At 45.2% G+C, this 17,150-nt stretch overlaps 1 protein-coding gene across 1 annotated transcript in view; it reads left to right on the top strand.

Moving 5' to 3' along the window:
• Positions 1-512: 512 nt before the first annotated feature.
• The window catches only part of Ppm1l (protein phosphatase, Mg2+/Mn2+ dependent 1L), a 256,402-nt gene continuing 239,764 nt past the window's right edge, over positions 513-17,150 (top strand). Inside the window, exon 1 of the mRNA XM_021158000.3 lies at positions 513-1,913. Within this exon, the coding sequence (XP_021013659.1) occupies positions 1,515-1,913 (399 nt within the window). The 5' untranslated portion in view covers positions 513-1,514. The remainder of the gene's footprint in view (positions 1,914-17,150) is intronic.

Raw genomic sequence — 17,150 nt, 5'->3', positions numbered from 1 at the left:
CGACCAGTCCTTGCCCCAACGTCAAGTTATCCTGCTGAGGTCCACCTTTGCCTACTCAAACACCCGCCCTCATCTTCGGCGAGGACTGAAGGTGGTTGTCACTTTCAAGCCTCCAGAGGACTTCTAACTTGAGCCATAGGCAGAGTAGCTCGCTGAGGGACACTCCAAGCATGTTCCTTATGGAAGAGTGGCCACCAGCACAGTCCCAGTCTTCAGAGGCCGGCCCTTCCTGGTCCTCCCGCGTTTGCCATTACACGTCAAGCCTCCGGTTCTGAGATCCCCGGTTCTGCTGTCAGAGAGACATAGCTCTTGCGGTCCGAGTCCAAGTCCTGCCTCTTGGGAGATCCTGGCGGGTCTCTGTGGCAGCTGCCTCGGATGGCCAAAGTAATCACTCACTTTCGATTTTTGAGACAGGAGAAATGTGTCCCATCTCGCTAGCCCTACGAAGAGCTTGGCGTGGACCGTACCATTGTCTAGCGTGCCGGAGGTGGGGAGGGCTCAGGAACAGCTCCCGGCTCCCCAGCGAGCAGCCGTGCCGCCCAAGAAGCCGACGTTCAGTGACCTCACGTCACTATCACATTGTCCCCGGGAGCCGGCCTCCAAGGCAGAACCGACAATCGGCTAGAGCTGGGCGGCTGGATTTGCCGCTCACCCCCCGCGGCTCTCCCCCGACCCGCCTGCTGCCCACGTGCGTCCGCCCCGGCGAGTTCCTTCGGGCCCCCAGCCGGGTGACAGTGTTACGCAGTCTGGAAGCGCCACTCCCGGGGCGGGGCGAGCGTGTGCGGGCGGGGCGGGGCGAGCACGAGCGGAGCCGGGAGCAGCCGAGCGGAGTCGAGCCGAGCCGAGCCGAGCTGAGAGGTGCTGGGGAGAGGCAGGCAGAGCCTGCCGGCCGCTCCGCACCCATCGTGCTGCGTTTCCCAGCTCGGTGTCCCCCTGCCTTTGCCCAGGCACCGGCAAAACTTTTATTGTTTCGGGGACCCCCCCTGGATGTGTGACGAAATCGCAACGCTCCGCTGTCTCGTCCCCCAAGCTCGCCTGCAGCGGCGATCGAGGGAACGTGCAACCCTCGCCGCCGGGCTCTTGCGCCCTGTGCTTCCTCACCTGCAGATCGCTCCTGGGAACCGCGAGGGGGGACCCCTAAAGGGACCGCGCGGGCATCGGCACCCCGAAATCCTCTTCGCGGTTGCGGACCGGTTCGGCGCAACTTTAACTTGATTCCTGTCGCCCACCCGGGGCACCCGCGGCGGCCGCCGCCGCCGCCGTCGCTGCGGTCTCACAAAGAGCGCGGGGAGGGAAGGCGGCGCAGGCGGCAGGCACGGGCCTCTGGGCTGCCCAGACAAAAGGGAAACTGCCATCGTTCTGGACGACTGTTCCGAGCGGCCGTGGGTTCGTTCACCCTGTCGGCCCGGGCTGCCTCTCCGCCTTGGTCCCCGCGGGCAGTGCCCGCAGTACTCGGACCCCGCGAGCTGCGGGGCGCGCGTCGCTGCTGCTGGTCCGGGCTCTAGGGATAATAAATGATAGAGGATACAATGACTTTGCTGTCTCTGCTGGGTCGCATCATGCGCTACTTCTTACTGAGACCCGAGACGCTTTTCCTGCTGTGCATCAGCTTGGCTCTCTGGAGTTACTTCTTCCACACGGACGAAGTGAAGACCATCGTTAAGTCTAGCCGGGACGCGGTGAAGATGGTGAAGGGCAAGGTGGCCGAGATTATGCAGAACGATCGTCTTGGAGGACTTGATGTGCTGGAGGCCGAGTTTTCCAAGACCTGGGAATTTAAGAGCCATAATGTGGCGGTGTACTCCATCCAGGGCCGGAGAGACCACATGGAAGATCGCTTCGAAGTTCTCACCGATCTAGCCAACAAGACGCACCCGTCCATCTTCGGAATCTTTGATGGGCACGGCGGCGAGGTAGGAGTTCTCTGGATCTATGTGTGTGTAAATAACCGGGCGTCTCGTGCGTGGCGGGGTCGGATTGGGGTGAGAGGGGCGTGGTAATGACCTGGTGATGACAAGGTGAGTCAAGTTCCCAAGACCCTGCCAAGGAGATCATGAGTACGAGAGCGTTCACTTTAGCCGAGAGACACGCACTGGATATTCCGTGTCATTTTAATATAAAGTTCCCAAGGTCAGAAGCCAGTTAATAACTGCTAGTTTTCTGGGAAGAATGAATAATATATGCAGTGAGCTTTGTCACCAGGCCTCAGTGTCCCGGTCCTAGAGTTTGAGGCAGTTAAGGAACGTAGTGTCTTCCGTGTACCCCTAAAGGAAGAAGCCTGCACCAGTTGGATAGACTGGGTGAAGGTGAAGGAAGCTGCGACTTGTATTCGCTTCGCGCTAGGGAAGGACTCCCAGCCGCAACGCTTCGCTTCTTCCCAACTCTGCCAACTTTGCTAGAACCACAGGACGTGGGACAGGTTGCCTCGCTGGTGGTGGGTTTTGGCTGCCTGGCCTTTGCAGAGGTGGCAGTGCGCTCAGAGCCGGCGTTCGTTAGCCATACCTGACCTCTATGCAGTGGCCAGCTTGGGGGATGCTGATGTCCTCTTCTTTCTATAAGCCTTTGCTTGGGGTTGATCTGGGAGCAGCAAATAGACTAAAGCCTGCTCTAGGTCTTTCCAGCATATTTCTGTGACATTTGACACTCTGGGCGTGTGGTGTCTCAAGTTTCCTGGAGGTCCTGCCCTTGGCCCTGTGCCCAGACGTAGGGCGTGTTAAAATGTGGCTCCGGAGCAAGTTCTGACATCTGCCTCAGCTGGACACTTGTAACTTACATTGCTTCAGGCTTCCCCACCTCTTTCTTGGCGGCATTCCCTTCCCCGGTTGCCCCTCTTCCTCTTCCCCTTTCCTTGCATTCTTATCCTTCTTCCTCCTCCCGGTGGGCCCCAGGGCACTGTTGCTTGTTTTTGTTTTTGGTCTGTGGAAGCTTTCTGTTGGTTGTCTTATAGGCGCTCTCCACTCACCTTTTGCAAAGGTTGCCCAGGTTTCAGTGCCTCCCTGCTAACTTTGTAGAGAACACCAAACATTTGGAGCACTTAGGTGCTAAGACTGGAATTAGTATTTAAAGAAACATTTTTTCCCACCCCCTTTGCCTGTTTATAGTGTGACCTTCAGGATGAAAGTTTCTCATTCATTGCACTTTTGTAGTCTTGGGGCAATTTGCAGTTCTCCTCCAGTTGGCCACAGGGTAGCTGAAAGACAGGAGGCTGGTTGAGATAGGAGACACTGCCTCGTGAGCAAAAAGATACCAACAACCAAGGGTAGCTGTTGAATGATAGAGTCATAATGTCGTTTTATGTGCCTGGACTGACTCAGTGGGGGTGAAGCAAGCTTCGAGTCTCTCCTCTGTAAATAATTTAAGAAACTTATATTTAATATAAATCTGCAGTAGAACAGTTGCTGATAATCTGATTCTGGGGTTTGAAAGCACTTTAGAAGTTTTGATGGCGTATCAGTGTGGTAGAAAGAACACCAGGCGGTGGTGTCTAATGTGACATATTAGCATGCGTTGGCCTTGTACTTGATGATTAAATTTGTCTTCAGAGACAGAAGTTTCAGTTGAAAGGTTTCTAGCAGTGTCTGAGCAAATACGCCACCCAGGAAAGGATGCGATGGATGCTTTATTTTGTTCAAAGTGTTTTAGGTGCATCCCAATTTCATGATGCACATCTAAACAAGTACTAAAGGAAAAGGTGACCACTGGTAGACAAACCATGAAATGCCTTTTACTGCGCCTCGTGTTCAAGTGCTTGCTGTTTGCAAAGTAGTTAACATTATCAGTTCTCACAAAAATGGGTGACTGGCTTCACCTCCGACCAGGTGCGGTCAGGTTAGTCTCTTTGCCTTTGTTTTACCTTAGGAAAGAAAAACACAGGAGTGTTATAAATGAGCCATCGGGGTGGTGATTGTAACAGATACTGCTGAGTGACTTTTCTCTTGCTTTTATTAGTATTATTATTTTAAAAACTTTATCTGCATTTATTTCATGCTGAATTTATTCCCGGGCCATGAGTTTCTTCTGGGATATCTTTTTCTTCTGTGCAGCCTCCTCTTCTGGCTTTGGAACGATATGTTCCTTCTCAGTGAGGATTGTCTCAATGTGGCAGGGGGAGCTCATGTATGGGTTAATCTGGCCATGAGCTCTGTAGGTTTGTCAGTGCATCTTAGGTGCCTTGTTCACCTGGATGTGTTCAGTGACTAGAGAATCTATGTCTAAACCCTTAAGTTCAGCGTTACTCTCTGCATTTTTAAGCATGTGCAGCAAAAATTCAGCACTCTTTTTTTGGCCACTGACCCTGTGGCTAGCTCCACTGTTTGGCCTGAGTGCACCTACCTACTCTACCATTATACCTCCGGAATGGCACACATTGCTTCTTTAAAGTGACATCCTTCAGACACTTGGTGGCTTTGCGGATATGCATACCCTTGATGGCCTGGGCAGTTTCCCGGGTGTTCTTAAAGTGAACACGAAGGTTTGGACCTCTTGATTTGCATGATTTTGTGGGGTTTTCTGGGTCAAGAGAGTAGCGAACCATCTTCGCAGGTCACCTCCGGCCGATTGCAGGAAGAGCTTATTATTAGTATTATTTCTTAATCGCTTGTTATAACATTTTAAGACAATCCCAGCATCTAGTTCCTGTCCTGTGTGTTCTTGGCTTCCCACCAGAGGAGGGTGCCACAGTGTGGATTTTTTTGGTTGATGGTTACAACCTCTCAGAAAAGGTGCCTTTTCTGAATATAGGTGCACACACTTGGCCATACACAACAGAGAGGTTAAATGAGTTCAATGTTATTTGTGGTGATTCATACTGATAAAATAAGCCACCCAGATTTAGATTCAAAAGGAAACTTTACTTGCACTTGTATAGTTCATCCTTATTTATTGACTTCATCCGGCTTTTTAGACGAGGTGCAATTAGCTAGAGAAATTGTGCTCTTCCTAAGGCTATCGAAGGTAGTCGGAGGCTTTCGGTTTGTTGGTCTCGTCACCCGATAGTAGGCTTGCGTATTTACCTAATGCATATCACTCTAGGGATACAAAGGTGACTGAACATGACTTCTGCCCTCCAGAGAAGTTTCAGTCTAATAAGAGCAACTGTTAGACCCAAAGCGATGGCACCGGGTGCTTGTGGTGATCTAGGAACTCAAGAACAATCATTTCAAGCAGGCTGAGAGGTAGGCGAGGTGAAATGCCAAGAAGGCACCATTGACTGTAAGATGAAGAGGGAGGCTTTGCTTGCCTGTTTGTGGTTAAAACTAGGGTCTGGCTGTGGAGCGAAGGCAGTCCAGAGCTCACAGTCCTCCTCCTGCTTTAATCTGCCCAGTGCTGTGCCCATGCCTCTAGGCATGTTCCACACGGTGCCCCGAAAGAGTGTGTGCTTTGACCTAGGTTCTGGCTTTGAACCTCTGTGACTTCATATCTGCTGTGACCTGAGGCCATTTGCTTAAGCAACTTTATCTGGGAGAAGTTTATCTAAAAAAAGGTGGGGGTGGGGTGGGGATAATGATGAATGCGAGGGGAATGCTCTTCAGTCATACCTTGTTGGAAGGACTCGATGGAGTGAAAGTTACGGAAGACCGCTCGAGCAGCTGGAAGTCTGCCATGCTGTGGCGGTGATAACCCAGGGAGGGATGGTTTACCTGTGGGAGTTTCAACTTGCGTCATTAGAAAGATGTTTATGGGGCCCCCGTAACTAACTTATTTCCCAAATTCTCTGCGCCTTCTTTCTAACATCTGGTAGACTAATGTTCGATGGACATTGAGAAAGTAGCGCTCTGGTATCAGGCTCGTGGTTTCTGATTACTGAGAAGGACTATTATTCTCTGTAGTTAATTTATAAATTGGCAGGTGTTCTGATTTTTACTTCAGCCTCCTATGACTTGAGTTAGCATATTCAGCAAGTGTCCCCACCCTGACCCCCAACATATCTCAGGACTTGTGTTGAAGACTAGACTGGTCATGGATGGCCATGACTTTATTTAGATGTAGAAAGTCTAAAAGAGCTTCCTCTCTGTAATCCAGTAGACCTGGTCCTTTCTTTGATTCTCTTGGACCCTTTAAACATCCTATCCACCACATCATGGGCAGGTGGTTGGCTGCTTGTGTATGTATCTGAAGCTATGACAGTGAATTTCTTGCGTAGCCTAAGATCAAGACAATCAAAGGTTATAAACGAAGCTCCAGTTGTTGCAGTAGAGAGAGAAAGGTTGCTCTTTTTAAACTTCAGTCAGCTAAGGGGCTGGGCTTAGTGGCCCAAGTCTTGTTTCAAGCACATAGGAGGCAAAGGCGGGCGGATCTCTGTGAGTTCAAAACCAATCTGGTCTACATAGTGAGTTTCAGAACAGCTAGAACTATATAGTGAGACCCTGTCCCGAAAAAACAACAAGCTAAACCAAACAAATAAACAACCCCCTACCCCCAATGTCATCTAGGAAAATGATTGGCACCTATAATTTACCCACAGGCAAAAGGCATTAAAGGCATTTTGTCATTTGTTTGTTTGTTTATTTATTTATTTAGTTTTTTTGTTTGTTTGTTTTTTTGAGACAGGGTTTCTCTGTGTAGCCCCGGCTGTCTTGGGACTCACTCTGTAGACCAGGCTGGCCTCTAACTCAGAAATTCGCCTGCCTCTGCCTCCCAAGTGCTGGGATTATAAAGGCGTGCGCCACCACGCCCAGCTGTTTGTTTGTTTGTTTGTTTATTTATTTATTTAAAGTACTGTACAGAAGAAAAATCACCAATCCTTTGCAGGTTTGGCTGACATCTATCTAGGTGACTGGATTTTTTTTTTAATGCTCACATGCTAATAGGCATTCCTATATTAAAGGTCATGTATATGATAACATACATTTTTGAAAGTTCATATTCCATATCAGAGAAGAACATACGTCAGGTGCTTGTTGGGAATTTCAGTCTTGAAGCCCAGATGCGAAACTGTGTGGAGGCTTGCCTGCAGGATCCAGGCATACAGGTTCCTGACCCTGAGCGGTGGTACTCGTTCTGAGGCAGGCTTTCCTCTGAGAGTGTTACAAAAGCCCAGACATATACTCCAGAGCAAACAGGATCATGAGATTTGGCTTGTTGTCAAAAGTAAGTGGTGTATGAAGCCTCTGTTTTAGGCTAGTTTAAACAGAAGGAAATTTAGAGCCAAAGGAGCGTCATCCCCGGGTCCCTTCTGGGACCGCCCGCCTTCTCCAGCATGTGTGCCTGTCTCTGTGCGATGTTGTCTTGCCGGTGAGGGTTGTTCTGAGGCATGGTCTTCCGAAGCCCCGACAAACGGACTGCAAAGATATAACTGAGGATTCTCGTGCATATATAGTGTGCATAGCAACATAGAATGCTTTTCATGAAGACCAAGGGAGAGATAGTTCCCTAATGCGTTTTCGTTTTCATCTTAAGGCTGTCGGATCATACAACTGAGTCATCCTGTGGGTTTTTGTTTGTTTTGCTGCTATAAAGTGTTCTATAAATGTGTAGAATGTCACAGGATGCATGCATTTGCCATGTTAACCCAACTCCCAGGAGAGCTCTTCTTTTCTACATTCAGTTTCCCTTTGTCCCACTTTCCTCTCTCCCTTTATATGTATCCTTTACCTTGTGGTATAGATATGTATTTATGGACATTTCATTGGGTCTCTCTGAAACAAGGTCCAGTTCTAACTAGATAAATTACAAGTACAGTCAATGGTCTGCTTTTCAGACATTACAACTGAGTAAATGACTAGCTTTCACATCAGAGTGTACAAGAGACCTAGAGGTTTACTGAGGAGAAATGCTTTATGGCTTTAGAGAAAATATTTGTTTGCTTGTTTAAAATGGTATATTAATACTTTCCCAAAAAGAAAGGTCTTTTTTTTTTTCTTTCTCCTTTCTTTGAAGTCTTTCTTGTTTTTCCTTTCTCTTGTTCTTGGCAACCTCTTGGCAAGTGAGTGTAGGAGGCTGGCTGTGACCTTGTGCATCTTTTAACAAACTGGTAAGAGGGCCAGCTGAATGGTGCCAACAGTGCTTATCTGTGTGGTGCGCCTCCTGTGGAAACAGGGTTAAGCTGTGTGCTGTCCAAAAAGCGCACGCACGCACGCACGCGTGTGTGTGTGTGTGTGTGTGTGTGTGTGTGTGTGTGTGTGATGTGCATGTATACTTTCAAGTGTGTGTATGTACTTGCATATGTGTGTATGCATCTGAAGGCTAGGAATTGGTACCGCGTGGACCATTCTCCACTGAATTACTGAGGTAGGGTCTCTCACTGACCTTGGTCCTTGCCACTTTGGCCAATATAGCTAGCCAGCTTGCCCGTAAGGCTGCCTGTCCTTGCCTCCTAGGTACTCAGATTACAGATGGGACACCACACCCCCTATGGGGCGGGGATCCATATTCCGGTCCCCAGGCCTATGTGGCAAGCACTTCTTCATCCAGTGAGCTATAGCCCTAGCTCTTCAGGAAGCTTCTGTCTAACTCTGGGGAAGTGAAATGTTTTAGAATCTTAGAACTGCTGAGTATCCATCATTCTTAAATATGTGGCGGCCTGTCTGAGCCATCTTGTGGAGTCTGGGTACTTGTAAGAAGAAACTGACATTCCATGCTATCCTAGCCTTTTAGGAAAGGGAAGATAACATTTCTTCCCCTTCAATGCATTAGAGAGAGCAAAATGCAGACTTAGCTGGACGAGTAGGTGGCCTATTGCTTAGAGCAGACTTTTGTCAATAGCTGTCATTCTGGAGACCCTTCATTGTGTTTTCTATATTTGAATACTGTCCATTCTGATCTATATGGTGGTCTTAGATGATTTATTTTATGTTAAGTGGATTTATTTGGAAAGTAAACTTATCATCAGCACTGGGAACAGATGATCCATCAAATAAAATTCTCAGCCTTCAACTTTCTACGGAGCTGTCAGCATCCTGGTGGGGTGGGATGAGTCTGTGATGGCTCCCTGAAGTTTCTGGCTCTGTCAGAGTCCCTTTGTCTTCCCGCCTACCCACCTTATTTATTTACTTATTTACTTATTTATTTCTTTAGATAGGATCTTGCTCTATAGGTTGGCCCCTTGCTCCAAATCTTCCTGCCTCTTTTTCTTTTTTTGATTTTTCGAGACAGGGTTTTTCTTCGTAGCCCTGGCTGTCCTGGAACTTGAATTCAGAAATCCACATGCTTCTATCTCGAAATTGCCGAGATGAAGGGTGAAACCATCTTCGCTCCACCCTCTTTTGCTTTTTAAGATCAGAAAAGTAGCTTAGGCTATTTAACTGCGGTGCATAATTTGAAGCATAGCAAGTTGCTGTACAGGGGTGGATCCTGCAGTGATGCTGCTTAGGAAGAACCTGGTGGGGGGTGTTAGTCATTTTCTTGTCACAGTGACAAGAATCCCTGAAAAAACAAACAAACAAACAAACAAACAAACAAAATCAAGAAAGATCTATTTCCGCTCATGTCTCACAGGTCTCAGCCTGGCATCACTGCCTTCAGTCTGTAGCAGACAGGACACATCACATGGTACAGGATGTGTCATGGTGGAAGGGCAAGGCAGAAGCCGCCTGCGTTCCTCAGGGCAGCCGATAAGTAGTGGAGAATACGGAGATAAGATATACCCTTAACTCACCTAGGTCCTCAGAGCAGCCCGATCAGCTGTGAACTCACCGATGGTTAATTAGTGCCTTCAAGGTCCAGTCACCTCCTCACCACATCACCACGTGAGGACTAAGCCACCTTCAGGGGATATTTCATTTGGGCGAAACACACATACACACACACACACACACACACACACACACACACACACTTTTTCTCCCATGTGCTGGGGATTGAACCCAGGACTCTGTGTTTGGTAACTGTGTACTTCACTAAGCCCTATCTTTACTCCTCTGTCCAATTTCTAGTGCAAGTATGTGGATATTATCGGAAGTCCTTCCAAGGTTTTGTGGTTGCATTTTCGTTTAGTTCTTTGAGGGTGGATCTGTTCCCCATGCTTACTCTAACAATGACCTTGACCTTGGAAACTCGAGTGATCCTCCTGTCTCAGCTTCTCCAATAACAGAGGCTATAGGCACCAATCACTACACATAGCTAGACCTAGCTAGTTTATTTTTTCTTTCCTTCTTAAAAAGATTTATTTATTTTTATGTGTATGCGTGTTTTGACTGCATGTGTGTATGTGGACCATATACATGCCTGGTACATAGAGGCCAGAAGAGGGCACCAGATCCCCTGGAACTGAAGTTCATGAGCTGTTGTGTAGGTGCCGGGAATTGAACCCTGACCCTCTGTAGGAGCAGTAAGTGCTCTTAACTACTGAGCTGTCTCTCCAACCCTGCTAGTTTAGTTTTTAAAAGTAAGTAGCACATTTTGATATTTGAACAATTACGAGTCACAGTTGCTTATGACAAGATGTACCCAGTGTTTTAGGACCCAAGGTGGATGAGTCTAGGCGTGGGGGTTAGGGTGTATAGAAGCAAGGAGAACAGGAGACTGCCGAAGTGTTGGCATTGCCTTGGACCCTGGCTGAGGATCGGGGGCTGTCTCTATGGGTATTTGAAGGCATGGTGTGTTGTTGAGCAAGACAAACCATCCTTGCTTTAGCAGTCCTGTGTCATCCGTGTTCGAGAAGATTTGCCTTGAGTGGCAGGTGAAGAGGGAGAGTCAGATGCTGAGCCTGGACCAATGCAGAGTGGTGTGGGCTATCACTGAAAGAGGAGCTTGGAGGGATGAACCATGCTCCCAGCTGTCAGACTTCCCAGAGCGCCTCCTTGGTGGGCAGGACAGCATCACTCAGACAGTGGTGAGTCTGGCTAGGAATTTGCTCCATCCCTCCTTTGATGGCGGAGTTTCTGGCATTCATAAAACGTGTGCTCTCTGAACTTTCAGAACATCATTGCTGTTATGTTCCTGTGTGGATGCAATTTGAAACAATGAAAATAATGCATTGCTTACCAGATCTGGTTTAGTCAAGCGTGAAGGCCTTTGTTTCCTGTAGACAGGGTCTTGTTGTGAGGCCTAGGCTGACCTGGAAGCCATCTGTCCTCCTGCCTCAGCTCTCGGTGCCATGGAGATCACAGGCAGTGTGCTAGTCCCATCTTCTATTATCATTTTGTTTCTGCAGACGACTTAGTTTTTATCACAGAGCACAGCCTCTTCAGGACTCAGGAACTCTACACTGTCTTACTTTCATTTTTGTTTTGTGAGACAGTGGAGTGTTGGCTGACCTGGAATGTTGTAGGTAGCCCAGGCTGGCCTCATACTCAAAGGAGAGCTGCCTGCCTCAGCTTCCCAAGTGCTGGGATTAAAGGAGTGCACTACCGTACCTAGCTGTCCTTAGTTCTTAAAAAGTGATTTAACTTTTATTGGCTGTGATCATTTGATCTCATATTTAAGTGATCCTGGAGTTAGGGACTCAGTTCTGAAAAAAAAAAATCATGTTTTTAACTTGAAGTTAATATCTGATTTGTTTAATTCTTAATTTCCATTGTGATCTTTATTTATTTTAAGTAAATAACTTTTGTGCTTTAATTTTAATATTGCTTTACTAGGTGCCCTAACATAATATTGTAGTGTTCTTAATATTAATTATTAATATAAGTAAATATTAAGTAACATGAGATATTCAAATAAAGCTGCAAGAAATATATTTAAAAACAACATAATTTTGAAATCCTGAGAGTATAATAATATAACACCATGATAGTGTAGAGAAAAAGCCACTTTGGGTCTCAGCCTGGCACATTCACTCTTGCCATGTTAGTGTGTGGTTTGTTGGTCTTTTCAAACATGGTTTTGCAGAATCCTGTCAATGTACATACAGTTTTACTTTACAGTGGACATACAGATGTTACAGTACTTTATGGTACTTGTAAACACACTAAACATGCTGCCACTTCGCACTATAATTCTTTTTATTTTTATTTCTTATTTGCTATATGATTGGGGGGGTCACACCTGTGGAAGTCAGAAGACAACTTGCAGTAAATGGTTCTGCTCTTCTACCATGTGGTCCTGGGGATTGAACTCAGGTCATGAGGTTTGGCAACAGGCACCTTTACCCATGTTGTCAGCCCCTATGTTTTTATATCTAACAAATAGTTTTTGGTGATAAAATAATATTTTACTTAATTTATAACTGTTAAATTACACGGCTATTTCCTGATACATTTAGTTTATTCTAACTTTTCAACATTGTAATTAATGTAATAAATATTTTAGTGCTTCTACTATGCTTTGGAATTTGGTTTTGTTTGTTTGTTTGTTGTTTTTTAAGATGTTTTGTTTTCTGTTTTCTTTGGAAGAGCAGTCAGTGCTCTTAACCACTGAGCCATCTCTCCAGCCTGTTCTATGTTATCTTTATTGGTGTTTATTTTCTGACTGGAGTAATGGCTTGGTTGTTAAAAGTGCTTGCTGCTCTTGCAGAGGACCCAGGTTCAGGTCCCAGCACCTACGTGGCAGCTCACAGCTCTCTGGAACTCCAGTTCGAGGAGTCCTGACTGGTTTTTGATCTCTGAAGGCTCCTGCATGCATGTGGTGTACATACATACACCTAAAATTAAATAAAGAGGAAGGGATAATTTCATGGATGTCATGTGCTCTGACTATATTACTCCCTCATACACTCCCTTTTTCCGTCTTCCCATGAGCTTTGAATTCCTTTCTTACTCTAGTCTCTTTTTGGCTTTTATATGATATATGCATTTCTCACACATATATGTGTGTATTTAAGTGTGTGTGTATGTATATATTTGTTTAATATATCTACACATGATATGTTATATATATCTACACGTGATATTTGATATCTGTAGCTATGTATGACATATATGATATATATGTGTGTGTATATATCTGGTTTTAGGTATTCTCAGAAAATCTAGGATAACAAATGAGAAATGACATGCAGTATTCATCTTTCTGAGTTTATTTCATTTAAGATGAAGGTCTCTAGATGCATCTATTTTCCAGACAAGGACGTAATTTTGTCACTATTAATCTCTGTTATGCATATACACTGTGTTTTCTTTATCTGTTCATCTCTTGATGGCTTCCTAAGCTGATTCCAAGGTTGACCTTTACAAATAGTGCTGCACGTGCGCAGTAGGATGTGCAGGTGTGGCTGAGATGGGGAGAGCCCCTCAGCTGTAAACCAGAAGCATAAACTTGCTTAGGATGACGGGGCCCGTGGTCATTCTGGGTTGTTCCGATTTTATTTTTCCAGAAGCCTCCACAATGGCTGTACATATTTTATATCCCCATGGGCTGTATGTAAGGAGTCCCGCACTTTGCATTATTGGGAATATTTGTCTTTTCTTTTCTCTTCATGGTAGCCATTCTTTTAGATAGACTGTGTGTATAGTTTTAGGGTTTTTTTCTTTTTTTTTTTTTAGGTTTTAGGTTTTGAAGTTATTCATATGTTCTGGATGTTATGTTACCACCGGATGTGTAGCTAGCAGAATTTTCTCCCAGTCTGTGAGCCATGTCTCTATGTAGATGCTTTTTATCCTCACATGATGTCTATCCCATTTCTCAGATCTTGGTATGCTTTTCAGAACTACTAAAGTCCTTTGCAGGAAGTTCCTGCTTGTATCTTGTAGTGTCTTCTTGTAGCGATTTCAGTATTTCAGGACTTGTAGTGAGGGCTTTAATCAGTTTCATTTGATTTTGTACAGAGGCAGGCAGAGGGTCTAGTTTGTTTTTCTGCACGTGGCTATCCAGTTTCTCAGCACCATTTAATGAGGAGGTGTGAGGAATAGCCGAGTAAGCCAGGGGAGGGAGGCAGGAAGCAGGGCGACTTGGTGCCTTGGTCAATGTTTTATCCCAGCAACAGAAAGCAAACCAGGATAGTGGTGCTCAAAGTACTTCTGCGTGTTACCTAATTTTAGTTTTCATAAGAGCGTATCAGATAGTAAATTACTGCCATTTTATAAAAGTACACATTAAGGCAATAAGAAATGAAGTAATTTACTCAGTTCCTCATAGCTTTAAGTAGTATAACTAGAATTGGAAGCTGAGATTGAGACCTTTGTGTCTCTTTGGGCTGGAGAGATAGATGCTCAGTAGGTAAGGGGAACTGGCTGCTGAGGTATAGATATATATAGCCCCAAAGCTGTGTTACTAGTTTCTGGTTGAAGTTCCACAGGGCGGTAAAACACAGACAGTTGTTAGTGTGTAGACATCACCTTTGCTTTTTTACTTTGCTCAGAAGGACTCCAGGTTTCTCCCGTGATTGTGGTGTTCCTGTGATATGTGATTTTGCAAACCTTGGTAGATGAATCTTTGGTAGGTAATTGTGTAGGAGAGTCCCCTTGTTATGGAAGTAATGGTGTCTGAAGTCAGCAAGTGAGCCTCACATTCAAGCCAGTTTCGAGACACCCCATTTATTGCTAACGCAGTCTCTTGTCTCATTATAGAGAATCCTCCACTCCCACTTGCCGGGCAGTTACAGGGCCATCGGTGTAGACAGTCGTGACAGTAAGGAAGATTCAGGTTTTATTTCCTTTGGGGTACTACAGGCTTTAGGATAAATATATGGGATTTAGGAATGATTGCATAGTTTCTCTGGGTACCAGTGTACTGGTAGTTTATTATTTTGGAAGACCAAAACAGTCAGTATTTTCTTGTTCACTTTAAACAGCAAAATATCATTTTCTCATTTGTTGTAATACCAGTGGCATGTTTGTTTGATAAAATGCTTGTTTTGTGTTTCCATTCCAAAAAGTTGGAATACATTATTCTCTTAGTCAACATTAAGCCATAGTCTGGCTTATTTATTATAAACCTTCAAACCCAGTCTCAGTCTTTGACTAGGGAGAGACTTGTCATGACGGAGTTGTGTGTAGACCTCTGCTTGGACACTTCTATAGCTTTCTCCTTGGCAAAGTACAAAACACTTTTAAAATATTCATAGGGATTAAGATTATACATATTGATAAAATGATGTTTTCCTTGAAGTAGAGGTCTGTGCTATGATAAAGTTGGGATTGAGATATGAAGAGATAGATAATATTCCACTTAAAGTGAATGAATCTCAAAGGCTTTTTCTGATAATATTTTATATTTGTGCTGACTTTTGTTTGTTTCTGTCAACTTGACACAAGCTAGGGTCATCTGGGAAGAGGAAACTTTACTGACGTGATTGGCCAGTAGAGATCTCTGGGGGGCGTTTTCTTGATAAATGATTGGTATGGGAGGGCTCAGCCTGGGCAGGTGATTCTGGGTAGATAAGAAAGCAAATTGAACAGGAGCATCCCCCCAGGGCCTCTGCTTCTGTTTCTGCACTCAGGTTCCTGCCCTGCCCTCCCTCCACGACTGACTATGAACTGTAAGCTGAAATAACTCATTGATTATAAACTGCATGCTGAACAAATTTCCCCAGCTTGCTTCTGGTCATGGCATGTTATCACAGCAATAGAGACCTAACCAGAACATTATTTTTCCATTTCTCTGCTTTGGAAATAGAAGCCAATGGAATGGAATCTTAGCAGTCTCCACCGTTTCTAGGATGACTGAGGACTTTGGTAGCTGAACATGTTAAGAATGAGACGTACTTCCCTCTGTTCCCAGAGGACAGGGGAGTCACAGGGCACAGGGCTCCTGAAGGTTATTTGGGAGCCATTTGTGTGACTCCTGCACTGCACAGCAGCACCAGCGAGATACTCCATTTTCCAGTGGCATGAAAACCATCTGCTCCCAGCTAGTCTCTACAAATCCTCACTGACTCGGGAAACTCTCTGGCCTGTTTGGAGGTTCAGTCCCTTTCAGACCACATTGTTCATGACCGTGCCCTCCTCTTCCTGCTTCTGTATGATGTATAGAATCCTGTATGATGGCTGTGTCCCCATTGCTGGATCAGAGACTACCTGTGCATTTCTCAAGTCAGAACAACTATGGCTTCTCTGGAGGAGAAATCAGCACTTGTGTGCATGCGCTTTTCAGTGCTAACATTCTAGATTTTTGGCAATTATAAATGCCACTTGGTAATAAATCTTAGTAGGCCACTTTTAATAATGGGGAGACTATACTCGACATCACTTTTAGACAGCAAAGGTGTTAATCTGAAACCTGCCGCTTAAAAAATTATTCCCTTAGTTATTGGGTGTGACGGTACACACCTTTGATCCTACCGTTTGGCAGGCAGAGGCTGGCAGATCTCTGAGTTTGAAGGCTGTATAGTGAGCGAGAGAGACCTTATCTCAAAAATAAAACAAGTTCTCTTGAAAGATTATCAAATTGCTCATAAAGAACAGCATACATAACTTAGATAATAAATAGCTTATATAATATATAGTTATAAATGTGTATTATCCAAAGTAAAGTCTAGTAAAGAATAAACTATATATATGCAAAACATAACTTTATAGTGTTTTAGATGACATAAAAGAGTACCTTGAGCTTGTGAAGGCTGGCGAACGGTACCACTTTTCTGTACTTTCAGCATGATAACCCAGTAAATAAGTACTAGCCTGAGGCTTCCAGACATATTTTTTCTTTTAAAGAAGAATGTCTTATGTCTTTCTGTATATGTTCACTGTGAGGAAATTTATTCTGGAAGTTTCAAAGATACACAGCAGAATAAATAGGAGCTTTTGGAGCTGATGGTAAGTTGAATTTGCCTGATGGTTTTAAAAGTCAGTTTTGGGAAGATAATGCCATATTAGAAGCATTATTTCTAACCTACATGCCAGGCATCACTGAGGATATATAGAAGGGAATACAGAGATAGGCACAAGCCTGGTAGCTTTTCCTTATAGTACATAGAAGTTTATATTTGCCTGTGTTTCCTCCCTGTGGCTTGAGGACCCAGGGGTGGTTTTCTTTTCTTGTGTTTTTAGAAGAGAGCCCGACCAGTCAGCAGTCTTCCTGTCTGCTGTCCTGGTGGCTGCTGGCATTTGTACAGTACGTCCAGGCCTAACCTGTTTTGGTAAAAGTCTTGTTCTGGGTTTGTTCAAGTGTGAGACTCAAGAGGCAGCTACTACTTCTAGAAAAGGAAACCACTGTTTTTAGCAGAGGGATCCAAAGGAACTGCTGAGGGCAAAGACCAGAGAGCCTACCAGCTGCCAGAGAGCTGCTCCCTGGGCCTCCCCTTAGAGTCACAGGCCTCCTGTGGTTTGCAGTGCTGCATAGAGACAGAAGTTGTTTATTCCCAAGGCTGTTGTAGTGCAAACAGATTTAGACAT

Source organism: Mus caroli, unplaced genomic scaffold (genome assembly GCF_978045245.1).
Source record: "Mus caroli unplaced genomic scaffold, Mus_caroli_1 scaffold_3, whole genome shotgun sequence".
Lineage (NCBI taxonomy): Eukaryota > Metazoa > Chordata > Mammalia > Rodentia > Muridae > Mus > Mus caroli.
The sequence above is the reverse complement of the archived record's forward strand: the minus strand, read 5'-3'. Positions and strand labels throughout refer to the sequence as shown.